General features: G+C 40.1%; 1 protein-coding gene across 1 annotated transcript in view; it reads left to right on the top strand.

Moving 5' to 3' along the window:
* luzp2 (leucine zipper protein 2) overlaps window positions 1-26,604 on the top strand; it is an 88,959-nt gene extending 62,355 nt beyond the window's left edge. The window contains exons 3-12 of the mRNA XM_076288141.1: window positions 4,137-4,207; window positions 7,847-7,928; window positions 10,710-10,772; window positions 12,557-12,619; window positions 13,221-13,283; window positions 18,072-18,146; window positions 18,345-18,512; window positions 22,230-22,334; window positions 24,647-24,724; window positions 25,707-26,604. Coding sequence (XP_076144256.1) covers window positions 4,137-4,207; window positions 7,847-7,928; window positions 10,710-10,772; window positions 12,557-12,619; window positions 13,221-13,283; window positions 18,072-18,146; window positions 18,345-18,512; window positions 22,230-22,334; window positions 24,647-24,724; window positions 25,707-25,808 — 870 coding nt within the window. The 3' untranslated portion in view covers window positions 25,809-26,604. The remainder of the gene's footprint in view (window positions 1-4,136; window positions 4,208-7,846; window positions 7,929-10,709; window positions 10,773-12,556; window positions 12,620-13,220; window positions 13,284-18,071; window positions 18,147-18,344; window positions 18,513-22,229; window positions 22,335-24,646; window positions 24,725-25,706) is intronic.
* Window positions 26,605-27,836: the final 1,232 nt, after the last annotated feature.

The following is a 27,836-nucleotide window of genomic DNA, read 5'->3' on the forward strand; positions in this document are numbered from 1 at the left end:
TACTCCATGTTGAGATGGCATACATTGAGATATTTGAAAACAGCAACAACTAATAAAACCAAGTATATCATGCATCGACTGTTACGGGAGCTGTGTGCTAATCTTCACTTCAACGACTAACTTAGCCTCCCGTTAACGGTAACGTTAATGTAGCTGCTAACGTTAGCATGTAATTCGCTGTCACAGTCTATAATCAACATAATAAGCTCTCTTAGACGTATTTAAGAACACCAATAGACAAAAAAAAACTTTTCAGTTGATACGCAACACTTACCAGACAAGAACAAACCGATTGTTGTTTGTACTGTTTAGCTAACTCACAGCCGCAAAATTCATCCAGCCAGCTAGCCTTCGGCGCCGAGTCGACCTGCGTTTTGGAAAGGAGAAGGGGGCGGGTTTCACTTGACAAGGGGCGTGTTTAACTCGCTGAGTGACAACTGAGTGGGTGTGCCTGACCGCGACTCCTCTTCACTGCGCATGCTTCAACTTTTGCTGCGCAGCCGCACTTCAAATTGGCTCCAAATTTTCCAAGATGGCGTCGCCTCGGCGGCTTCAATTCCATAGAACACTGCAGAATGCAGCCACACTGTCCAGTTCTATATACAGTCTATGGCTTAAACAATTAGAGCTGTGATGTCACAATCGGATTTAGAATCCTTGAACATTCCGCCATTCATTTCAATGGGCCCAAAAAATGCCGAAAAACGGGAATAACGCGAAAACGACAAGGACCAGCGACACAAAAGTAACACGCGCACTACACCGGTTCGGGCCTGAATTTTTGGAGTTCGAACCGCGTCGATAGCTCCAACGGTCTAGGAGCAGTAGTGAGTACAAAAAGTGGGTGAAAAAGAAGATATAAGTAAACTTAAGAAGAACAATAGTGGGCTTGCTGGATCAAACCCACTAATGATGGTTCCTGAAGCTCCTGAAACTCTAAATTAGGCTATTATGGTCTGGGCCCGGAAAGGATCACGTCACGGTCCGGACTCGGACCGCGGTCCGCCATTTGGTGATGGCTGCTCTACAAGGTCACAAACTTGTGTGCACTGACTCACTAAGACTGCACCAAGTCTGCAACAACAAAGTATTTTTTGATGACACCCACATGTATATCTGTATTTGCATTGCTCAAGTATACTTTATGTGTGTGTACATGTGTGTGTGTGTGTGTTATCAACTGCCTTTGCCTGTCATGCCACTGGTATTTGGTAGATGTGCCATTATTTGGAACATACTGTATGTGAGGTTTAAGGTCAGACATATAGTTATCATCAGGGTTAGCTACTCTAATGTGATCAATTATGTATATGTGACTGATTAACCTTTTCTGGAAGACTGTCTTTTGGTAGTGTTTATTTTCATAATGAGATACCCCGAGACTGTGGGTCAGCTTATCATAATTAAACTTTGCCTGATGGACCTCATAGACTTGGCAGAGGCTTTACGGGCTGCTAGGGTGAACCTTGGCAGTGGCTTCATGCCAGCATGCCTTGGACATCAGGTTGTCAGCCTTTATACAGATCAGCTACTGTGTGTGAATAAACACACACACACACATACACACACACACACACACACACACACACACACACAGAGACACACACACACATACAGTACAGTACACACACATACAGTACTGTGTGAGAGAAAGAGCTTGTTTGGGTAATTGGAAATAATGATGGTCTAAACACAAAAAGATATTTCGGTATTCATGTTATTATTTCTCTTTCTTCGGATCTTGCATAATATCACGAATCTAAACAGGCCTTTCAAACCATAAGGGTCAATTCAAGGTTGCACCTGCATTTGTATTCATGCTGTGTCCTGTAATATCAATTTATTTGTGTTGTACACCAGTAATGCAATCTTGCTGCTCAGGGCACCTCCATTCATTTCCATTATTAATTCTAGAATTGTGTTTAGACTCCATATATGTTGCCATGCCGTTTTAAAGTCACTGTTGCACAGAACAGCATTCACATGAGGCTGTGTGAGACTAAATTAATGCTCTCTTACAGTTAAATGTTAATCTAGGGCTTCTGTTCAATTGTCATTGATTGTTTCTTGAATTTCATTGATCTATTTTCCTCTGAAGTACACAGATTTCAGCCTTGATTTGAGTCAAAAGGCCTGCCGAAGGCACTTTATTGATGTGTTTGTTTCAAATCAAAGGCAGCTAAGTAAACTCAGGTGCAATGGATGACTTTAATGGCAACTCTGAAAAGACCTCTTGGGATTGAGGTCATCTTTGTTACTCCGGAAACACTCTATCTTTGGGTTTGGGTACAAAGGCAAAATGATTAATTCTAACAGAGGATACTTGGAAAGGGTCATGGTACAAATGGTGTAGACTCAGAGATTGTGTGATAGTCAAGTGCTGATATTCAATGGTGATTCATTTCATGTGTGTTATGAGTCACAGTGTTTCGTGTTTGTGGGGAAATGCTAAATGACGTACACTACCGGTCATGAGTTTGGGGTCACTTATAAATTGGCAACGGATACGGTGAGCTACATGGTAAGCCACGCAAAGTGCCTGTAGGCCTACTTGTTTGCCATTACATGTATGAAGTACTCGACAGGTTTGTCATTGACAGAGGTGCTTTGTTTCCATGTGGCATTTTCTCTTATGTGTTAGTAATTCAGTGAACACCGCTCACTGGGGTTTCTGTCCCATTTTGTCTCAATAGAGAGAAATTTTGTCTCCATTTCTGTCCCAATTTGTCTCAATTGTCTCTTGTGTGAATAACGGAATACCCAAAACGGTTCTGCAACCCACTTTTGGGTCCCGACCCACCAGTTAACTCACTGAATGCCAAGCTGTTTTCGGAAGCTTTGTCCTAGAGTGCCAGCAATCTAGACCATTGTTGATGATTTTTGTACAGCCACAGCATATTCTGTGTTATAGCTATGAACACATACAATGGCTCGTTTGAAAGGTGAGACTTTAAGCTCTCAGTGGGTGCAAACCGTGTATTTCTACACGCCTCTGTTCCTGAGAAATTCCAAGCTAAACAGTGGCTAGTTTTCATCAAAATCCCTGTTTTTTTTCTAGAAATGGAGATATTGCGTCTTTTATGACCTGAGAAGTGTTGCCTGCAAAGTTTCTGGGAAGAGATCTAACGAGACCTGCCACCTAGTGATAAACCCACGAAAATAAATGACCTGATTTTGACCTGGCGTGCATGTCACTGATAGGCTAAACAGTGACTGATTCGAAACAAAGCGGCAACCATCAAAAGCCGAGTTAAGATCAAACGTCCAGATAAAATGATCTTGCGTTTTCATGAGTTTTCGATCGTCATATATAATTTCTATTCATCACAGAGTTCCCAAAATCACATATAAGGTGTGTTAGAGTGTCTAGTTTCGTAATTAAAAAAAAAAAGCTAAAAACTTAATATTACGTTTTTGGCACTCAACGCATGGGATGGAAAAACGTAATATTACGTTTTTGGCACTCAATGAGTTAAGAAACACTGCATTGAAGATCAGCCATTTCTTTCTACAACAGTCAAGAACCCTTTTGCAATTATGTAAGCACATAATATTATCTGAAATCTGCTGCCATGATTAAAAAAACAATGCAACTGATCTCAGCTGGTATTCTGTCTATAATGGAGTGGAATGGACATTTCTAAGTGACCCCAAACTTTTGACCAGTAGTGTAAATGGCACTCTTTAACCACTCTCCTGGTACTTACAGGGTACTTACAATCCTCATTAAAAGAGCGCTCTAATTGTATAGTTGCTAACACAGATGATTAAGGGATGATTATGATGTGACATCTACTGCTAAAAATCTATGCATCGCCTTAGCTACTGTGCAGAGTTCAAAATAAACATATCCCAGATAGATATTTTTAAGAATCCACAGTTGTTTGTGAATAAGGTAATGTTATTTATAATGCTGGCTAAAACAACTAATACACTGTGTATACTGTGATACACTATCCCTCAGCCATGTAGTTTGATACTAAACGCTCACAAGGACAGTCTGGGAACTACAATTTTAAGAAGGGATATGATTTATCCAAAAGGATACTGGAGCAAGGCAGTGGACTCTAGTACCGCAGACTTTTCTCTGAAAATAAAAGACTCTCCCTTTCTCTCTCTCCACCTCTCTCCTCCAGACGCTGAAGAATGATGACTCCGTGGCTAAGACGGATGTGCAAAGAATTCTGGAGCTCAGCCACAAACAGAGGTAAATCTGTTTGACTTCAGTCAAATTCTTTTCTCTTCTATTCCCTCCTTTTAATGGTCTCTTATATTCCATGAGTATTGCAATATCAGATAAATGCAGTCTTTTCTAGATTGTCTTCAATCAATTGAAAATGTTCTCATATATTTCAAAGAAAAGAGGAATGCGTGACATAACCACTGATTTTTTGGACAGTTTTTGGACTCTTTTATGTAGAACCCTCCCTCTGTTCCTCAAAATTATTGCTTTCATCAGTAATCTTGTTTCTCTCCCCAGAGCACTTTAAATGAATTTGAAAAAAACGTATCTGATGAATCAATAGAGTGCTATTGACTGCCAAGGGGTGCTTTACTAGCCAAATATTATAATAGTCTTTTGTGAAAACAACAGTAATGATGGCACTGGGATGATCTCCGTAAGCGTTGACTGACACACATTGATCCTTGAATGTACCTGAGCACTATTGGCAAGTTAGCACCAGGCCATTGCCTCAAATTAAGTCCTCTTGAATCATTTGTCATATCACTGATGCACTTATGTAGTTTCAGAACACTATCCAAAACAGAATGCTCAGAATACAGAACACTGTCCAAAACAGTGGCACTAAGATCAAACCATGAATCAAACAATGAGAAAAGAGATTACTGATTCATCAGTTCAAACAGCAGCGTGATTATCCCTGAATTGCAGCATGCTTGATAGTTCACTTGGCTTTGCCTTCATTTACCCCAAAGTCAGGCTTCAGTTGGTTAGACTTGATTCTTCAGATGGCTACCACGTAAACTCTCCTTGACAACATCATAGCAACAGATTAAATCCATTAAGGGTCATCCTCTTTGCGGCTCCAGGTTAGACAGTGACAGAATTCAATTTCCCTGAACGTCAGGTGTGGATTGATTTTATTCCTGCAGACACTCAATAGATTAAATAGTTTTAAAATGATGGTTAATAAGAATAGTTCTGATATGTTGTTCACTTCTGCAGACAGCTTTAAAAAAATCCATAGCTTAAAATAGCAGTTGGCTTATATACTACTATATAAGATAATGGGCCCTTGTGAAAAGTGGTGTTCTTCTGGTTGAATAGCAATTAAATGGTACAGGGAACTGTAGATGGATGCTTCTAGCGAGCTGGAGCTGAATGTATGTTCCCAAGCTGTGGCATCTGCCTCAGGAATATCACAAACATCATCTTCAGCTGTGATGACTAGTTCTTACATAAACTGCATTTGTCATCACAGTAAGAAGTCCTTTGCAAAACACTGATTCAAACAGTATGCTACTGTATTATTACAGTGATGTTAATGGTGCTGTGTGTCATCTACCAGCAGTTTCTATACTGCATGTAGGAGAATATACAGTGTTTGTCAGGTGCCAAGGGCTACATCCAAAATGGTGCCATCGTCCATGGCCGCAATATATTCAGAAACTGTTAGGTCTTTAGTCTGTAGAGCTACAGTATATAGAGCCTATATCAGTGGTGGACATTACCTGAGTACATTTACTCAATTACTGTACTTAAGTCGCTTTTTCATGTATCTGTACTTTACTTAAGTATGTCAATTTTGTTAAACTTTTTACTTTTACTCCAGTACATTTCGAGGCCAAATATCTTACTTTTTACTCCACTACATTTTGTGACAGCTGAAGTACAGCTGAAGTTCCTTTTGGAAAAAAAGACTGTACAAATACATGTGTACTTACATGTACTGTATATTTTCTATTAAGCAAGCTACAGTAGGCTTTAAATAAAGGTGTTACCTAACCTATGTTATTGTCCACTGTTTACTGTACCTTGTTGACCCCTTTTCACAAAATTGATGTTAACTAGCCTCTTGACGCCATCGAGCAAATGATTGACAATGATAGACAATCTGACACTGTCAAACACAAAAGGGAACATCTTGATTTGGTCTGAAAGTGTAAAGCATTCAACAAAGAAAAATGTGGTTACTTTGAAGTATCTAAGATATCACATTAGTTCGTTTTTAGTTCTTTCTACATACAACAATTATTAGCCGATTTTGTCCTTGAATGGAGGAGAAAGGCTCAATGAATGCCTATGTCTGTGCCGAATCATTTCAACAATAGTAAATGCAACTAGTCATAATACATTTCAGGACTTTTACTTTCGATACTTAAGTACATTTGAAGGCAAGTACTTTTGTACTTCCACTCAAGTGGAAATGTAAAAGGAGGACTTTTACTTTTACTGGAGTAACATTTTACCATGTGTATCTCTACTTTCACTCAAGTACAGGATTTGTGTCCTTCGTCCACCACTGGCCTATATTTGTTAAATTTAGTATCTCAAACTTCTGTCATCACAAAATAGTTCAGCAACCACTGGTTCCTTTTCCTTTTCTTGCCACTTCAACGAAAAAAAGCAAAAGGCACTCTCTAAAGCAGGGGTGGGCAAACTGCGGCCCGTGAGCCGGATCCGGCCCGCCAAGCACTTTCATCCGGCCCGCCGAGCATTTAATTTGGTTATCAGACTGCTCGCTATTTTTTTCCTGCGATAGAGACTACTGTATGTTGGTTAGCTTTACTGCAAACTGCTTTTCACTCTCCTTAGAGAATGTTTACAATGTCAAAACGTCATGTTAAATAGAGATGATAGGCCTACTCTTAGTTATCTCCTTTGCAGCAGATCTAACTTGAACATTATGCTACTCCATTAAATTGGGAAGCGGGTTGTGCGGCCCGCTGGCCAATTTTCAAAACCCAATGTGGCCCTTGAGCCAAAAAGTTTGCCCACCCCTGCTCTAAAGCCTATGTTGTCTGTTTCGAGTTACTAAAGAGTTACTGGTTTGTGGATAAGGACCAACACCCTATGTATATATAAAGAGCTCATCATAAGATAATCCTACTGATTCATAGTCAAAGCTGATTATACTGATAAAAATCATTATAACCCATTCATGCTAAAGGATCCCTTAAATCCTACATACCGCACCTTTAAATGACTTAAACTGTTAATTCACTGCTAAATAAGCCAATATCACAGATATTGAGCAACTCATTAACCTGGGATTACTGCACCTTTTAGTAAATGTGCCCCTATGTACTGTATACACATGCAAGTTATCAAGAAAATATAATACCCTAGTTACATATTGTTTGGGTGTAAGATCACAGATATGAGATGTTTTCATATAAAGTGTTTAGACTAGTCATACTAGATCTTTCAGTAAGTGGACTTGTGTAAAACTGAAATTGTTTGGACAACCTAACCCTCTACTCTGCCTCCACGCCAATCTTCCTGCCAATAACAATAAATTGCTACTGTTGAACATAGCTCTCATATTTGAAGACGGTATACTGAACAACCTCCAACAAAATGCTATTCATCATACTGTACAGTATGTATGGTTTAAATTGTCCATATGGAATTGGACTAACACTGAAAAAATTTAATTAATTCAAGTTGCACTGACAATGGAAATGACCACACTTCAAAAATTCAATTTACTCCTCCTGTTGGATGTACTGTAGGCATGCATGCTCTTTTCTAATGCACACTCAGGCACTCTGGTGAGCTCTCTCTTATTGCTTTATTCTCTCTCTCTGCCTCTTGCACACACATGCACACATAAAAACACACACATACACAAACGTCAAACACACACCAACACACTCACAGGGAGGAAATGAAGTCGCTTCAGACGGCCCTGCAGAAGCAGCTTGATGAGGCGACGGAGAAAGCAGAGAAGCAGCAGGCTACGGTAAGCCCCGGCTACAGCCCAACCCCCCCCCCCCTCCCATTGCTTGTCTCTCTTCTTCCTCTTCCCCCTTTACCTGAACCCTTGCTTTCATTACCCCTCGTATGAAATCATTGGTTAGGTGAGAGCAAGTGTGACAGGATCCAAACCGAGTCCACTGGCACCGCCGCTTTCCTCCCCTGTCAGCCCCTCTCATCACGTTCCAGTGGGCCTCGCTCAAGCATAAACGGCACGGCACACCCCAGCTAAAAGTTGTCAGATGCATGGTAGGCCTTTGCCTCATGCCCCTGCATTCGCTTCAGTGAGACGATAACAGTCACCCCGGCATAGCCTGCATCATTAGTTCACTCTCAGGCAAATGTTATTTTAACAACGGCGCTTTTTTTTTTTTCAAATAATTTACATATTCATTTCACACCTCTTAAATTGTATAGAAGTTGGCCACTGACTATACGATCACAAAGTGCCTGGGCGCTTTCTCCACCAATTAGCCAGCAGCCGAAGCACATACGCCTTCTCCATAACCTGGGTAGTCTGGCTGTGGCACTCACTAGCATCCAAAGTAGCTCATTAACCATCTGTCTGTATGAAACCAACAGTACGTGTTCATCTGCTTGCATGTAACCGACTGCTTTATGAGAACCACATCAGCACGTTTGCACAACAACAGCTAAGTAGGCTTGTTTGCACAGTGCGTTTAGTCATGACTGATGCAACTCACTTGTTAAACAGCGTTTCTTCTTCCTTCCTGTCGTGGTGGCATCACGGTCCTATGAGCATCTGCCTGCACAAGTGCCCTCTAAAGCTAATTATCAGGAAATCAAAACAGGATGTCTAATTAATGTCACAGATTATGTGGTGGAGAGGCAGACTGGCATGTATTGTATTTTTAAGTATTAAAATATATTTTTTATATCTATTAAGTATAGAGTATGTTAATTATAGAAAACAGTGGGAGGCATCTCAGTGGCAGGGGTAGAGAGGTATCTGCATTCTGGAACTTTTCCTCAGCTACTCTCGTTCTTCCCCCGTTACTTTGCTAAGGGCTGTGCAGGAGAAGAGCTCTCTGGCAGCCGTGTGTTGAATCTGAATGAATCACTGGGGAAAATTTGCATTTTACCAGCCTGAGCTGTTCTGCGCGCCCAGTTCACCATCATCTGACGCTAATTACACATTTGGTGACAGATTCATGGCCTGAAAATTGTAAAAGTATGCCCATTCAGCTGAAGACATAATCAGTGCTATGGACAAGTATGGAAAAGTATGGACATGAATTGTGCCTGATTTTTTTTTATTTTTGGAGGAATCGGTCCAGTGACTTACTTTGTGGTCTTCTATTTCACTGTGTCTGCCAGCCAGCCTAAAAGGTGACACAAACGGAGAAAGATGGCAATATGTCAGTGCACTCAGGCTGCAGGCTTTATTCTCGTTGGGGATTTCTGTCCCTCTGTTGAGCGTTTTTAATAATACAAAGGGCATTCATATCCACTCAAACGTGGTATTGTCTGTGACAAGAGCACGTTTGTACCCCCATCAGTGATGCAGCTCTGGGGCTTTGATAGTGATTTTTTGATGGGTGACAGTGGAATTCACCTCTGTGGTCTTCTAAAGGCCACTATAATGGAAATAGGAAATATGTTGAAACCATTTTCAATATTGCCCTGTTGTGAGTGCAAAGAGGCCCTTTAATGCCTCTCTCTCCCCTGCTACACCATCAGATGTCCTGCTATATCTTCATCTCTGTCACAGCTCCTCACCTCAGTCTCTTATTGGCTGGGTCCAGTCCAGTCCAGTACAGTAGACATACAGTGCATTCAGAACTCACAAAATGAGTAGTGCATAAATTAGGGGCCTCTCGTGAGCAATATTCAAATATTTTGGCTGACATACAAATGCAGCGTCTTAATATTTGCACATTTGTGTTTGTTTGCTTGCTAGCTTAAACAGCACAGCAATATAGGTCTGTTGTGTGGAGATGCCCATAGCTGAATTTATAATTACCTGCGAGTCAATTACTGTAAAACTAGCCCCGGCGCTGGGCATTTTGGATACACACACAGATGTTGTTCTCTAGCTTGCAATTAGATGCATTTTTCCCCCATGGTGGCGGCCATTGCTTGAGGCAGAAGAGTGGAATTAGAATCGAGGGTGTTTGACATTTGAGACTGAGCTTGGCGAATTCAATATAAGGGCCGAAGGTAGAAAACATAGTTTGATTGGTGTTGCGTTTGCCCCGCGGGAATGTAAACAGTGCAGATCATGTTCATTTTTAGAAACACGGCACATATTGTTTGTGGAAATTTTCTCTCTTATGACATAACACCACATCCAGGAATGGCCCTGTTGCATTTTCTTTTGCCGAACAGTGGGTTTTTTGTTAAATTACTTTATCATTACCTGAGAATTTATAAAACAAAAAACAAATATCTTCTAAGCAAGGAAATTGGTGTATGCTTAATGACAGAGTAAGTAGACCTGGGAGGCTATTCTTGGTTTGCTTATTGTTTGGACATGTTATGGGCAGTTACTGTACTTGGGATACTTTTCTTTGAAAAAGGTTTTATTGAAGAATGTGGTTATTTGGTGGATATACAGTAACATGTATGGCAATGTAGTTTATAACCAAATTCTGCAGTTTGTTTCAAATTATAGTCCGATTTTACTATGTTTAACTCAAATTACAATGGAAAACATATACACACATGTTCTAAAGCTACTGTATCTTTGCAGTGCTCTACACTTAATGAGATACAGTAGCTGAGAGGAATATTCCCCTTTTTGCAGATCAAGTTCCTCAAGATGGAAATGGAGAAGAAGACCAAGATAATTAAGGACCTGCAACAAGAGGTACAGTGTCTTTACCACACGTTTAATCATTATCTATATCAGAGGTTCTCCACATTTATGGGGCTAAGCCACACCAGCTTATGGTTACTGATTATAAAGTATCACACATATTATTATAAGCTATAACAAGGGTGTTCATTCTTATGCCCATATTTTTTTCCATACAGTGTTCATGAGCTGGGACCACAGTGATAGGCATATGCTCAGATGATGTTAACTGAGCTTTTTAATTAAGAAGCTGTGTCATTGATGCATTTGCAAAAATAGCCCTATACCCTATTTCATGAGCCTGTATAAGAACGAATTGGGTTCCTCAAAATTCCATGGCACACCTCACTTTGCCTCACAGCACACTGGTTGAGAACCACTGATCTATACATTTAAAGGGTGCTTTTTAACAAGCAGTATGCAAGTTGATTGTAATGCACAGTGGACAGCAAGGAACCAACCACCATGAAGCCCTAAACCACAAAGTTCATGATGATACATCAAACCCCTTTATCGATACGTGTTTCCACTGCCAACAATTTGGGTAACTCTGAATTTAATGGGCATATGTTTTTGTGCCAGTATGCTGCGTGCCACATGTGTTACACAACCTCTTGCTGTTCATTCTTAAATTGTACCAAAGGGAGTGTTCGTGTGTCATAAAATCTGTCATAAAAAAGTGCTATCGTTTGCACTTTCAGGCTCACATGCATGCCCTGGAAACGTTTTGGCTGTTATCTTGTTCTGCCGCAAAGTCTTTCACAGGCCTTATCTGTTATGGTGCCATTGCCTAGAGTGGTCCCATCAGCCACAGTGGAGCGTTTCAGGAAACTTGGCACTTTGTGCATAAAAGTCACAGTACAATGACATATCTGCTCGGATGGATCTCATTTTCACTCAGGGTCTGTTCTGGTGTGGCCACATGTCACTTTTAATGACAGCTGCCATTTCTCTACCAGGCACAGAGGATGGCCCTTATTTAGAAAGAGGAGATGCAAGTGCCTGGACTTGATTCCAGGCCAATTCCGCCTCATTGAGTCACATAGCACAGCTATTCTACCTCATTAACCGTGTGTGTGTGTGTGTGTGTGTGTGTGTGTGTATGTATGTATGTGTCTGGAGAACAAAAGAGTCAGAAGAAAGATAGGAGATGAGATAGGGTTTCATGTGGATCTCTGGGAAGAGAGTGGTGTGGCTGGGGGCATCAGTGTCACAGAGTTGATTTGATTTCTGACCCATGGAAACCATACAGCATGTACACAGATATGAGAAAGCTCCTTGCAAATGTACAAAACCAAACAGTGCTTTCAAAGAAAGCAAACTCCCACCCCCTACCCCAAATGTTTCCTGTATCTGCACAAACACATTATTTTAGTATTGATGTGTTTTCCTTTGTCCGTGGCAACAAATAACTGGCACCCTGACAGAACAACTATCTGCCCTCTCCCTAAATGTTGTGTTTATAAAGAGGACCATTAAGACTAGGGTGGATATGAAAAATGGAGGAAGTGAGCCGTTTTTGTGGCAGTGTTCTCTTAGCTGTCACTCCATCTTGAGACAGACGTTCATTGTCATTTCCCTCGTATTACTGAAAGAGAGTCCCGCACCTAGGTCACCTTGAGGAGTCATAATAGGCTTACTCAAGAAGAAATGTATTTGTCACTGGGGACAACAACAAAGCAGGAGTCTTCTATACAACAGACTTTTTTTTCAGATCACAAATGGATTAGCTGCTCTAGAGCACAAACATCAATCTCTACTACAGTGCATCTTTGTTTTTCCATATTTTTCAACAGAACAAAAGCCTAAAGAACAAACTTCTGTCCGGCAACAAGCTCTGCGACATCCATGCAGAAGAGGCAAGTTCCCTTTTTACTACATGGGTTTCTCTCTCGTTATCTCTCTCTCTCTCACACACACACACACACACACTTAAATGAAGCTTTATAGAATATCTAATTATAACTCAGTGAATGTTATACACATTGCTAAAAAGCTTGTCAAATGGCTTCTTTATTATTGTAAGCATTTCTATGTGTCTATGGATGCTAACCACTATTTTCTGCAATGCACTTATGTAATTACATGTACAGCACCATAATCTGTTTGGGGAGGGGGCTGTCTTTTCCCACCATTAGATGTACAAGGTTTGTGTGTGTGTTGTGATGTGTTTTGGTTTGTGTGTGTGGCAGGATAGCAGTGGGAGTGGGATTGAGCATTTATTCAGTGGGCAGGCCGCCAGTGCGTGACTGTATCATTGTGTGGGCCTTGCAGTTCACTGAAGGGAAGATTTTTATATTTTGCCGTTTTGTGAAGGTCTCTCCTTTGACTGGAAGCTTTGCCCAGCAAGCGTCCACAAAAGAGTCCTCTGCTGTGGCTCAAAAAATCCTGCTACGTGATCTAAAACCAATTTCACTATTTGAATAAGCTAACGCACATTTCCTTATCTTCCTTTTGCAGTCCAAAAAAATCCAGGCGCAGCTGAAAGAGCTGAGGTACGGCAAAAAGGATTTAATTTTCAAGGTAAGCATCAACCAAAAAAAGATTCCTCATTATTGGCCCTTAACAGAGGTAAACTGGTGCTTCAGTCCACCTTCAAAGGTGATTCCAGCCAGGCCTCCAGCTTAATTGAGTCTCAGATCATTGACTTCCTGCCTTGAGGGAAATGCCTACGCATTTTGGAGCCTCAACATGTCATCCTATCCAATTTTCAGTTCTGTTTTCTTCCCCATACAGTATAAAACAGCTTTATTTTTACGGCATTTCTGAAATGGGTGGCATTGGCAGAGTCACTCCCCTGAGACTGGATTCTTCCCTTTAAAAAAATCTGAATACCGGGACCTTGTTATGGGCTACTGCACAGTTGATTTTTGCAGAGCTCTTACTTGAAAAGGGTTTGACAGAAGCATATGTTGGTCTTCCATTTTCTTTTCCAGCCAAGGTGAGCTGGCATTCAATAATTTAACATCTTCAATACTAATTGCTTATGCCAGATTTTGCGAAAAGATTTATAATAAAAACCTTCCAAATCATCCATCCAAAGGTCTAATGTAAGCAAGTATGTACAAAACACACTGAAATAATTTTCAGGTTATTACAAACTTTTCACATGGGTGCAGGAGCAGTTAACAGCATGCTAATAATATGATGCAGTAAATTTAGCAAAACTGGTCATTAACCACCAAAACCAACAAAATAAAAAAATAATAATGTGTTTGAGGAACGAGTTTACTGTAGTTGAGAAAAGTGACCTTTGTAAAAGGGTTTTGCATAAGGGAATACGTGTAATGATCATTGGCATTTATTGGCACATGCAGGTGACCTTTCCAGTCTTGCATGCAGATGGGGAAATGTCAGTGGTTATTTCTGACACAGTGGATTTTTTATATCAACCTATAAACCTTGAGACCTGGCACACAAGTTGACATTAGTGTTCATACATGATGTAAGCCAGGGGGTCAAAATTGCATATCTCTGACCACATGGTTTTGATAGGGCAGACTAGCTGGAATCCCATCAATTTCTTCCCCAATAGTGTTTACCACAGAATATCAGATGGATCAATATTCATCCTTATCGATAAGGGGTATTTGCATTTTGTTTATCTGTGATGCTTAACCTTGGTGCAGCCTGTCACTTCCCAAACCCCAATGTAACACAGCCATGTGTTACATTGCTATTCATTTATAATTAACTTTTATGGGCATCTCACCATCGGCATGATCTATGTCTATCTTTCTAGACAGTAAATGTACAGGCCATGCACTTGAAATTAAGGTAACACTTTACTTGACGGGTGAGTTCATAACACATTCATAGCAGCTGTCATAAACTGCACATAAAGCATTCATGACTGTTTCATGAGACATGACTCAACATTCATACTAAACCTTTCATGAATGTGGAAGACAGAACGACGACAACATGTCAAAATAAAAGTCCAACAATCGCAAAGCAGCATTGCCGTTTTTGTTCCAAACCTCTTACCTGATCACGTCACATCTGAGTCAATTGGCTACTCCAGTGCCAAAAAGACAGAACATGGTAAAGCAAATAATTTTTGCTTCATAAAAAATTATTTGTTTTATGATGTAACCTTTGCAGATAATTTCTCATCATTTGCTACTGGGAATGTCCATTGTCCAACCGTTCCAGGTTAACAAATAAGGGTCAGCTGAATATAGGCTAGTTTAGGCTACCTCCCAGTGTTAAACTCAGTGATTACGAATACTTCACAACTTGTATAGTAAAGTGGCATTCGATGTAGACTTCATAAGATATTCATGAAATATTTACAAAGCAGGGCTCTACACTAACATTTTTTTTCAGGAGCACTTGTGCGCCCAAGTTAAAAAATGTAGGAGCACAGACAAAAATTTGTCAGTTCTGTACTTAACTTACACATAATCTAACATTATACTGCAGCTAACAGTTAAACATGCCAGTGCACCAATTGCGAATATTAAGAATGACTGACAACATTTAGGCTACAGGAAACAGGATTTTAAAGATCAGTGCCTACTTTATTTTCAGTCTGTTCTATTTTCCTACATTTTGTTAATGTAAAATAATATAATACATTGCCATATTTGCATTTAGCCTGTATATCAAGTATCCTGCCAAATGTAGGCTAATTTATTTATTTGTGAATCCATCTATAGCTAATCCAAATATGCCCATGGTGACCTATCTGACTGCATACTGCCTAATAGACTACTACTACTAAAACAGTCCATTTTCTCTTCCACAAAACCCAACATTAATCAAGGATATATGTTTTATACTTTTAGTTTTTATTTGAAATATCTGCATTGATGGGGGCAGTAGGCAAACGTTAGGCCTACTTTCGTTTTGCACTTCAGCTTGTATTCGGTGTAAACAAACATACATGCGTGGAAGCCTGGAGTTGTCAGTAGTGTTCTACCTTTGAATAAAATGGGAGTATTACGGGAGGGTACTTTTGTGCCGGTTCGTTCGCTACAGCTATATTTTGCATATTGCAGCCAATACGTCAACTGGGCTAAAAGGCATGTTAGGTTACCTTTCCTTCTCTCACTGCATTCTCAGAATCTCATCCTGTTCCTCCTATATCCAATGAATTCGGTGGATAGAAGAACTAATTTCTTCAATCTTTGCATCTTGGCTGGCTAGTCTAACTTTCCGCTTTTTCTGCGCGCTCTTGGATTTGATAGAAGCGACTACTAGCGAGTCACAACGCGAAACTGCTAACGTTGATGGGAGGTGTAGTTTTTATGCTGCATTCGCGACGTGATTCTATGGTTTGCACCAGTAATGTTTCTCGATGTTGCGGTGTATTTTGTAGACAAACATTGACATGGTTAGAAGTCATTCGCACCAGTTGGCCTAAATATTTTTTTGCACTCGCACGGCATCATTTTTACTCGCATGTGCGAGTGAAATGGGCGCACTGTAGAGCCCTGCAAAGGCTGAAGAGAAAAACGGCAATGCTGCTTTGCGACTTGTTGGACTTTTATTTTGACAAGTTGTCATCATTCTGTCTTCCACATTCATGAAAGGTTTGTTATGAATGTTAAGTCATGTCTCATGAAACAGTCATGAATGCTTTATGTGCAGTTAATGACAGCTGCTATGAATGTGTTATGAACTCACCCGTCAAGTAAAGTGTTACCGAAATGAATAATGAAGTTCATCAGATTAATGATGACACGCTATGAATGTGCTGAGGTGAGGTGTGGCAGTGCAGTGGTTCATGCATATGGTTTGGCATTAAGGGAGGCAGCCAGATGGAATATGATCCAGACACCCACCACCCCACTCCACTCCACACACACACACACACTTACTTTCTTCTTTCTGGAATACATGATTGAACTAGGTGCTCTTTGAAGCGAAGACTTGATATCACCACTTGAATTCTGTAAAGAACAGCCACTGTCGCTATCAGTGTGATATCTGTTTCATTCTTAAAGTCAGGTTTTGATTCTTCTGCCACAGGTTCAATGATGACAGTATTTAAAGACAAATCTGATCCTTTTTTTTTTTTTTACATTTTCAATTATATTTAAAATGTCCCTATTTGAGGCAGTTTTGTTCAAGCGAGTACATCCATGGTCCGCTTTACTTTAAAGTCATTTGGTTTAAGGAACACAGCATATACAGTTTGTCTGCCTTTCAATTTGAAATTGATGTGGAAAGATTACCCACTGGCTTTTTGGGCTCATGATTAAAGAAGACCATCAGAGACTTTATAGCATCGGCTGCCTTTCAAGTACTGAGGAGTCATTTCAAAAAGCATTGTTCAGTGATGTCACAGACAATAGGGAGGGCTAAGATTGCTTTAGCTCCCAGCTGAAGTTTTTCAAAACATTGATATGTGATGCCACTTGTGTTTTCCAGTGGCCAATGACTTGTTAGGATTCTTCTGCGTCTGGGGAACCTGTTCATTTGCAGCTACTGCATGTGGTGCACTTCAGTCTAATAACTTTAAAGACATCTGCATTTCATATCATACCATAGCGAGTCTTGAGAAAGCCACCAGATAGTGTAGTAATACGTAATACCGTTTCACAAACTGTGGAAAGACATACTGCATAAATATACCACTGTTTACATTTCCAAAAAATCTATTCAGTGAACCAACAACTTCTGACAAACGAATTGGTACTATGTTGTTGAGTAAATGAGCACAAAAAAAGTGTTGTGTTCATTAAAAAAAGTTGTTAATACTACACATGGCTACCATGACAGTTAAAAAATCAATGTGTGTGGGGTCTTGAGTAGGTCAGTTGGCTAACTTGAACATGTGCATGGAGGATGTGTTCTCAGAATCTCAGGCGTCCACATGAATGCCAGTTTAATAACATTTTGATATTAATTGGCTATACATCATGGAGCTTATACAGCTTTGCTATTGATTTCTTTTTTGAAGATTATTTTTTTGCAGGCTTAGCTTAAAATATTAAATGGCTTGTTAAACTATCACCTCTTTTGGAGCAATGTAGCCTCTCCTCTCTCTGGACCAGTAGCTTTTATCCATCTAGCTTTCAGCCAACTCAAACCATTAAGTGATAATTATCAAGGTATGCACAATGGTGGAAGAATCCAGGACATTTCTATTTTATATGCAGTCTATTTCCAGAACAATATGGCATGTGAATACTTTTGTAGCAAAACAAATGCTCATATATTTGCAAGCTGATGTGCCATTATGTGAATTAACCAGCTGGAGAAATGCTGTGCCATTGGCTTTGTATTTGCTTGTTAGCACATACCATACTGTATGGAAATCTCTTGAGGTCCAGTTGTGTCAGCAATGTGTCTTTCCTACAGGGTCAACAGCTAATGGACTTGGAAAACAAGTTACGAGTAGCCAAAGAGGAGCTGGAGAAAGCCGCGCTGGACAAGGTAAGGACAATTACAGTGTTTCTGAGAATTAAGTTGCCCTTTCCCTCTCTCATTTGCATGCTGCTTGTCCTACCTTGGGACCTTCATTTTGGCCAGACAGCAAGCACATCCCTAAAAGGAGGGAGGAGGTTACAGCACTGCAGGGAACAGAGGAATATGCCATTATAATCCCTTTTCACATCTATGTGCTGTCTGCAGGAGTCTCAGCTCAAAGCCCTGAAGGACACAGTGCATCTCTGCTTCTCCTCTGTTCTGCACAGCCAGACGGCAAACGGACACAGATTCCCTGCTAACCCGACTCACCTGTTTAGGTACGCTCCACTGATCAACAGCTCCAGAGTCACTTTTCAGCAGCCACACGCAAAGGTAAAGTACCTTCCAACCTGACACATGCTTACTCTCTGTAAAATATCTATTAAACAGGCCATGTACAACACTGTTACCTAGCCCCACTGGGACATAGCTAGACTTGCCAGAGTTGCAATGCATTGAGCGCAGTACACATTACACAGTCCACAGAATGTCTAAACTTGGTTGGCAGGCAAAATAAAACATTATATCTTATTTTGTGCTTATAGCTGTTCAGCAGGACTTCTGAGTTCTTTTATGTTATACAACTAACCTATTGTGTATGATGTGAGATTTTTCACTATTCATGAACCATTGGTTTTCATTTTTACTGCATCAATGCATCAATGTTCATGCACTGTTTTACGGGTGTGCATTGTTTATATATTTTTTGAAAGAAATCGCAGGGTAATTGCTGAGGTTTTGCAATAAGATTTGTCGGTAACACTTTACTTGACAGTATCGACATAAGAGTAACATGACACTGTCATGAACACATGACACTGTCATGACACATGAACCCTAACCCTAATCCTATCCTCCAACCCTAATCCTAACCGTAACTTGTTATGACAAAAACCGAATGTCACTTAATAACAGAAGCGTTATGTCATAAACGTGACACATTCATGACAGTGTCATGTCACTCTTATGTCGACACTGTCAAGTAAAGTGTAACCGATTTGTCTCTTTAGAAGAGCGTTTGCAGCTTTGGACAAGGAAAAATGTATTGCCAGTCATTTTTGCATTGCGACTGAATTAACGTACTATACTATTCAGCAGCTAGCACCACTGTGAAGCTAACGATAAAGTGATCATGTAATTGTGTGGCATAGGTCAACATCATCTTCCCTACTCCCATTTTGGACCAAAGGCATCTGAGGGGTGGACTTTTGAGTGAATAATGTGCTCCAGCTGTGCTACTACACATACCATTATTCCATTGTCCTTCACAGTCTCCCAAGAGCATGTGCGTAAATTACTTTTTAGAGGTATACAAAAGCTTCTCTGGAATATGTACAGAGAATTAATAGATTCACCACAAAAAACAAGAAGGAAGAGCACATAGCATACTGAATGGAGGAACACCAATCAGTATCAGCAGTGGCATGCAGAATCCTGCTATAAAGACACGCCATGAAAGAGACAGGATGACTTCACTAAACATCTGCTAATTGACACTTTTGATCATGGTGATCCAAAGAAAGAGGAGCTCTTTCCTTGTATTGCACTCTTTGTCTGTAAGATTCCTGTCATTATGGATTTCATGCTGTGCCTTTAGGAACAAACAGTCCTTTTTAGATGAAGTACATGGTTTTTGCGACAGCTCCTCTACAAAGGCTATCACTGTGATATTGGACTAATCAAGCTGATGACAGCACTGCAGTGTCTCACAGCTCACACTGCTCTTTGTGAGTGAATCAGTATGTAAGAGGCTTTTCCCTCTGTGTTGCAGTCAGAATGCATTCAGCCTCTGAGATGTCTTGCTGAGAGCCCTGACGTTATAAGCTACCCAGAGGACACTGCAGTTATTTTTCATTACACCCCAGTAGTCCCGTCCATAACCCGGATACGTCTCCTGAACAATATCAAGAAACATCAAATAGTTGTATAAAAGCCATCTTATAGTGCCGTCTATGGTATCGAGTTAATATCTGAACACAGTAGGCGAAGCACATGAGAGGATAACCTCATCACAGCAACCTGTGATTTGGCTATAGCTTTTAGTTTCAAGAGCAGTGAACAGCAAACATATGCTTGATCAACCGAAAAAAAATCTAGATTGAAAACACTGCTTATTATTAAAGAAAGTGAGATGGTGAAATGTTATGTTTTACAGCCTGCTTGATTAGCATTCAAATAGCTAATGCACATCTCCCATCAGGAATTGGTGTACTCTCATGTTTCCACTGTGCTAGTCTTCTTAATGAATTGGAAATGGTATCTGTCAGATACATAACTGTTGCTCTTGTCTGTCAATATGAAATACTCCTTTTACTTGAAGCAAGGCAGGGAAATGGGGTTTCAATTAGTGTCCGTGGCAAAACTACAAATTCAAAATGCATTCACTTCTACTTTGGTGGTAGTCTTTTTCTGCTCATTTAAAGCTATTTCATCAACTGGTTTTCATCTGTAAAGGTTTTGCAGAAGTTGTGGCTCTACTGGTTCATGGAGTTCCAAACATTTTAAAGTGCCATGCCCAAACAAGCTCAGCACCCAGGAACTAATTTCAAGGGGATAACGTTCATCCCATTTAAATATTCAAATAAACAAAATGAACAGACACTATCACTTAATAAATGGATGAACACAAAACCACATGAACATAAAACTACTCTATCAACATGGCTTATTGTTCGCCATTCAAACCAAAACGACCACAGTAAAATCTTACTACAACATTTTGTATGCTAGCTTAAAATGCATGCATGACCTACAATGTATTTACATGTATACACATTTTGTTCAGATGTTCCTTAAATTCTTTCTCTTAGCATTAACTACATAAAGACATAATACATAAACGTAATTCTCTCAAAACATGAAAAGGGTGTTTTGAGTTATCAGGCCTGACTACACTCACTGTATTTACTTTAAAGCTAATTTGAAATGCAGCAGTTAGACACAGTGGTGTGATCAGCAGTACATATTAATTATTACCTTCTCATGGTTATATTTATGTACAGGGAGCTACACTGTGATAAATGATTAAGTATTGTGTGCTCTGTGGATGCACAGGTATTAAGTTGTTATGGCAGTGATTTATTTCCTCATTGTATTTTCTTACAATCAAGAGATGATTTGTTTTAAAGGGATATTTGTACCTATTGTGATTCAACAAGACTTTTCTGGACTATCTATAAAACATTATTTTTTGAAGAACTCATAACCATATCATATCTATTTATAACACATTGCAGCAAATCTCTATTGTCTCCCCAACATCAATCTCTAAAGCTTGCAATTCATTTTCATGATCTGCGGGAAAATATATATATTTTTAGTTGCTGGTGGTTATAAGTGAAAATCGTCTTTGTGTTAGCGCCAAGCTCATCTTCTGTTTGTGTGCGTAACATGTCCTAAGCTCCGACACTAGTGATAACACCGCAGCCTCTGCACACAATTCCCGGCTAGTGAAAGATTCATTAGTGGGGTTTCAGGGATCAGCCAGATTGGAGGGGTTTCTTCATATTTAACAGGCCTTGAGAGGTGGCAAGTGCTCTGGTGAAATAACATGCTGATTTTACTAAAATGTCCAAAATGCTTTTCGTCTTTTACTGTATGTGATGTATATTGAAGAATAATATTTTTTAATATTTTAACTTTTTTTGTTGGGTTGTGTGAGTGATATATGATTCAACTAATTTGTCTTGAAGATTAAAGGGAATAATCTAATATAAGCACACTTTCAAAGATAAATTATACCATGGACCACTGTTGAAGATCATTTAACATTTTAATTTAAAACTTCAATGCAAAGTCGATGCAATAATTTGAAAAAAGCCCTGTAAAATGACTGAATAAAGCATTCTTTATTTCACATTCTTACATATTTCATCTCCATGTTGTCTTATAGAGCATCCCATCAGATTCTGTTTTGTAAAAATAAATTCAGACAGTGCTTCTGGATATAGATCTTTGCAGGGTAAATGCATTATTGATGGTGTGTGTGTGTGTGGGGGGGGATTCTCCACAAAATATTAAACCACCCTTTGTCCTCCTTTCTTGTCACAGGATATCCCAAAAGTTCCCAGAATCACTACAACAAGTAAATCATCTGTGAACACAGAAGCAATGAGGAGAGACAGTTCAGGAGTCAAGGACTGCCAGGTGGTAAAGGTAAATCTTTAGTGCAATTACATTCTAATAGCCAATTCCTGACCCTCCGGCCCAAATGTAGCGGCAAATCTGTTCATTGAGCTTCACTGCATCCCTTTGTCATTAGAACATTACAGTCCATCAGGAACTCTACCCCAAATGTCATCCATCCAGGGGGTGCTTCTGCTATATTATTCTTGCCCTTTTCCTCTGGAAATCTTTAGTCCACAGGTCACAGGTGTCGTCAGAAGTCCAGGGTGACTAAGAGATAGTTTGCACTGGTCTTCTGGAAAGGGCCAGTGTGTACACTGATATTCATTTCCCTCTAGTGCTTAATTGACTGAGTTAAATAATGTATCTTCACTCAATGGATTTATCTGCTTTAATCGGTGGGTTGTTGCAAGGTGGCTAAAGACCATTGCCCTTAAGGCACAGCAGTAATAACAGAAACTCTCTTCAGGAGAAACAGCTATAGTTTTTCACGCTACAGTATCTAATGGAAAAACAGACACACCCAATGCTGAACTTAAATCAGTGTTCTTTCAGTTTTTATACATCATATATTATTAAATGTGGAGATACATAATACAGCATTATGTCATTGCCTTAGTTCCACAGTTAAACACTTCCAATATGCTCTTCAACAATGTCATTATCAATATCAACCAACCGACAACATTGGGTGCAAAGGCAGGCACTTGATTATAAGTTTACAAATCAATATTCTAATAGCCATTGTTTCTCAATCCTTATACAAACTTTATTGTTCCTCATGATTTACTAGTGGGGATTTTTGGGGTCGAGGGAGACATACATGATCTTGTTTCAAGGGCTAATGTTCATTGTATTTGGCTCATTACTAGGCAAGCAAGCAAGCAACCATAAAATACAACATGCTTCTAGTTTCCAAATAACTCTCACTGTATGGCCATTGCCTCCTTGCAAGGAGGCCACAGGGGGACCTTTGTCAAGATTCAGTGTATCGAGGAGAGACAAAAGAAAAGGGAAAAGTTGGGTGCGGTGGGACCTTCTTGACGTGTGGTTATCAATAACACTAATAGAAATGAGGGGGTGCGTGCGAGGCTGAAGAGATGGGGGCGACAGAGAGATGGTGGTGGGGGGAGGGGCGGTGGGGTTGGGGAGATAGATGGGCAGAGAGGAAGAGAGATAAAGAGAACAGCCTCCAGAGGGATCACATCTAGTGAGAAAATCACCTTCCACGAACAACATGTCAGAAAGATTGTCCCTTAATGAAAATGTGCCAAAAACAATGTTCACTCTCATGGTATTATTGATGATATCATTTTGGCAGAGACTTGAAGGAGGAAGTCCCATTGCGGTTGGGAAAAGGCTTGCATGTCTAGATTAGATGAGACAGATCAAAATTATACTTGTGGTATATCATTCATGAACACTGTTCAATTTTGCATATTTTTCCATGCGAGTTGGTAGGAAGACAGGCCGAATCTCCTTTTTTAATCTCATTCTGTACATGGAAGCCACTAGAGAGGGAGTGGAAGAGGGCACAAAGGAGTCTTCGAATTTCTCACTGTGCGACTGCAGTCTCAGAGATACTTTGTGTGTATGTGTGGTGCATAACGTGTGTGTACTATACTGTATGTGTGTGTGCATGACGTGTGTGGTGTGGTGTGTCAACGTGTGTGTGTGTGCTTCTTCCACGTTGCTTCAAGATTCCTGACTGAGTCCTCAGTGTACACCCTTCTCTTAAAGCACTGTGCATGAGCAATCCTAACTCAGCAAGCAGCCCCAGCAGTAAGCAATTACACTCTTTCCAAGTGTCTCATGTCAATTTTGGACACACTTCCAATTTACAGTGGGATTCAAATAACCATGATTTTATATTCTGTGTTTTTTATGTGTATTCTGGTTTTTATAAACATCAAGTTTTGAGCAAATACCCCCCCCCCCCAAGCATCTCAATGAATCTGTTTTAAATGCAAAGCAGCCTAATCATCATGTCGTAATCTGTGCTTTTTTGGAAAGGTTCCTGCTATGTGTGCAGCATAGACCTTTTATGGATCATTGCTTTATGCAGATTAAGCTCTAACACACACACACAAACATGCGCACACACAATTTTCAGGAGGAGAGAGAGACACAGGAAGAGACAGACAGTTTGAGGGTAGCGCATGTTGAGACATAAAAGAGAGTGAGATAATTTCTTGGGAGTGGGAAGAGGATAATGATCCAGAGTTTATGGCATGCAAAAGAAAGGCTCCATTAAAATATATGTGCTGGCGCCTGGGTGCTGGGTTATATCTTTAATTCTGTCTATAATGCCCTAACTAAGACTATTTCCCTGTTCATTCTAGGTCGACGGGACCTGTTCCCAGAATCAGACTGAGAAGGTATCTGTGGAGACCAAAAAAATGATGGCTCACAGCACCCAGGTGAGCCATCACTTTTCCTCATACGAGTAATCTCATGTGATCTAGAGAGCAGGCTGCACTTACAGTGCATGCCACTTTAAAAATAAATCTACTGGTCCTTTTGGTTCTATCTGCAGACACAGACTGACGTTAGCTCTGACTGATTTCTCTGCGACTGCTCGTAAGACCAGCGCTTCACAATTTAGCAATAAGTACCACTCTCCCATAAAGCGTTAATCTCTGCTAACAGTCTCTTGACAAGTTCCCTCTGCTCACTCCGCCACAATAGTGGAACCTTTTTCTCAGATACGCTCCTGTTTCTGGGCTTTCCTCGTACATTTACGACCATTTGTTTCCAACCTTATGAATGGAGATATTAATGCAATCACACAGTGGATTGTGGAAATGAAACGGCTTGTAAATTCTCTCCCCTGAGTACTCAGGCCTTATCAAGTCCTTAGGAGGATATTGGATTTCACCGTAGAGCTGATCCCCTGCCCTCAGGATAAAGGCACAGAGCTTAGGAGGTGTGCAGAGCCAGTCATCTGAGAGGGCAGCCCACTGGGATAGGTGAAATAATGTTCCCAGGTCCTTCCTCTCTTTGTGTCTGTGTGTGTGTGTGGGGGGGATACTTGCGATTAGCATATGCAAGCATAATGAGGTTTCACCTCGTTAACTGTCCTCATATTTTTTCAGTGCCCGACTCTGAGGTTGCATACTGAAACCTAGGGAAAATAAATGTGGTGTTCACACTGTCATACCTACTATGAGCTAAATATGCTGTTGAAATAAATGCTCCCATCCATCAGTAAAGCATACAATGGCTAACCTTAAAATTCTCTTGAGAACTTGTGTTTGTTGCAATGCTGATGTATTTTCTGAAAACTAACCCCACTAATCCTGAACAAAGCTGCTTCTCTTCACACAGGCCTAGACCATAAAGAATATCATTGCTTTGTTTCGCCATTAAGAATATCATTGTTTTGTTTCGACCCTTTCACAGAAGAGCCATGACAGAACTGGAAATGGCAATGCAAGAACATCAGAGGGCGACATGACAATGGAGGGTGCCATTAAAAAGACACATCTCGACAAACACAACTGAAGGCAGACAGGATGAAGCTGCAGATTTTCTGCATGGTCTGGATGATGTCAAATGAATTTAGGCCCCTTCTTTCACTCAAAAAGCATATAAGCACACACACATGCACGCTGGCAAGCACACAATTAGATTCGCTCAGTCACACACACACACACACACACATACACTGACATACATGCATACACATACACACTCTCTTAAAACCAATGTCACATAGAAGCTCTGCTCTTGTAGAAATGTCACTTCCCAACTTACTAAATTTTTGAACTTTCTTGATTAAATAAGCAGCATAGTACTATGGCATGCATACTAGACTTATAGGTTTTTTAAAGGTTGCAATGGTATTGGTAATTTTGTTTTATAAATGTTCATTTCTTTGTTAACTCCTTAATTTTTTTAAGTGAGGACACCACTATATTAATTTGTGATGTTTATAAATAAACTACTCTTGTCAACTGGTTCAACCTAGATTTTCAGTGCTGATACTGCTCTCTCTCTCTTATCAATTAAGAACTGTTCTGCAAAATTGAAAACAAAAAGTATGGTTTCTCACACATCGTAGCAAAGGTTGATTTATTCCCTGTTCCATTTTCCAAAGTACGTAGGCTCAAGTTGGCTGGCCAACTTTCACCATTGAATATTCCTGAGCTCTTCCTTCCTTGTTGGTGTCAGAGGTGAAGAGCTAAAGACTCACAGTGAGTCGTTTTCCCTGAGAATGATGTGCCATGCACTGAGTATTAATCTTCGCTACATCTGTCTCTATCTCTACTTTTCTGTGTCCTTTCAATAAACCGTGATTTTTTTGGTAAATGTGTAAAGAATAAATGGTTCTTTGTGGAGAAAGAAATGCCTCAATTGTGCTTTGACTTCAAATACTTAACCATTTTACTATGTGTCCTTGATTTCAAATGCATGAGTATTTAGCATGTGTTTTCCTGTTTAATAACAACATTCTCTAGTCTACAGTATATCCACTATTTAAGTAATGTGAGAGACAAAAATGTCTCAGTGTTTCAGGAAGATTGCATAATTTTTCAGATCATATTATCTCCTATGTCCATATATCAGCAATCATTACCACCAGATATAGTTATAGTAGATAGCATACTACTCTATGTAAATACCTGTTAGCAACTAGTTCAGGGAAGTTGGCTTGGTTCTTTTGCACTAAATAACCTCAAATCCTAAGAATGCAACCTACAATAAGTAGGCTACATTGAATGATTATAAGCATGCATGCTTGACAGCATTTTGTTACCCCCATCCACATATGTTTTCCATGAAATAGTCAAATTTGTCATTTTCAACATTTGATATGTTGTCTTTGTGTGTCCTTTTTGCAACTAAATATGAGTTTAAGAGATTTACAGATTATTACATTATGTTTTTATTCACATTTTACACAACGTCCCAACTTTTTCTGTTTTGGGGTTGTAGTTAAAACAAGATAATCACCACACCAAAATGAATTGGTTTTGTTCTGACAATTGGTTGACAGTGTTGAGGGACAGGTGATTTGATTCAGGAGCCAATTAAACATAGGACAAGAAAGGGTCATGCCAATCAGGTGGAGGGGGGGGGTGCTAGGTAGGACTGTCACTGCCAGGAGAGAACAAGACCTTGACCACTGACCACATGTGACCTTGACCTATGGCCCCATGACCTTGAGTATCTAATCAGTGCTTTTAGACATTGTAGCAGACTTTCTAATGTAGAGACACAGCACTCAAAAAATACTCCATAGAAATGCATGGGGCTAGTTTGTCACGCCAATATGGCCGTTGTCTACACATATCCCACCCCTTCCTCGGCAAAACGTCGACATGTGAATACATTGAGCCAATCATGTGGTGTGATGTGAATACATTGAGCCAATCATATGGTGTGTTGTGAAGATATCGTGCCAATCATGTGTTGTGATCTCGCCGCTGGAGCAAGATTGGAATCGTGAAGCCTTGCGCACGCGCAGTTCGACCCAAAGACTGTGCCCGATGAGTGCCCATAAAACATTGGTATATGGCCGCAGAGTGG

This window comes from Alosa pseudoharengus, unplaced genomic scaffold (genome assembly GCF_046254945.1).
Source record: "Alosa pseudoharengus isolate Yale_2024_CS ecotype anadromous, Long Island Sound unplaced genomic scaffold, YU_APseudo_1.1 YU_APseudo_1.1_scf_16, whole genome shotgun sequence".
Lineage (NCBI taxonomy): Eukaryota > Metazoa > Chordata > Actinopteri > Clupeiformes > Clupeidae > Alosa > Alosa pseudoharengus.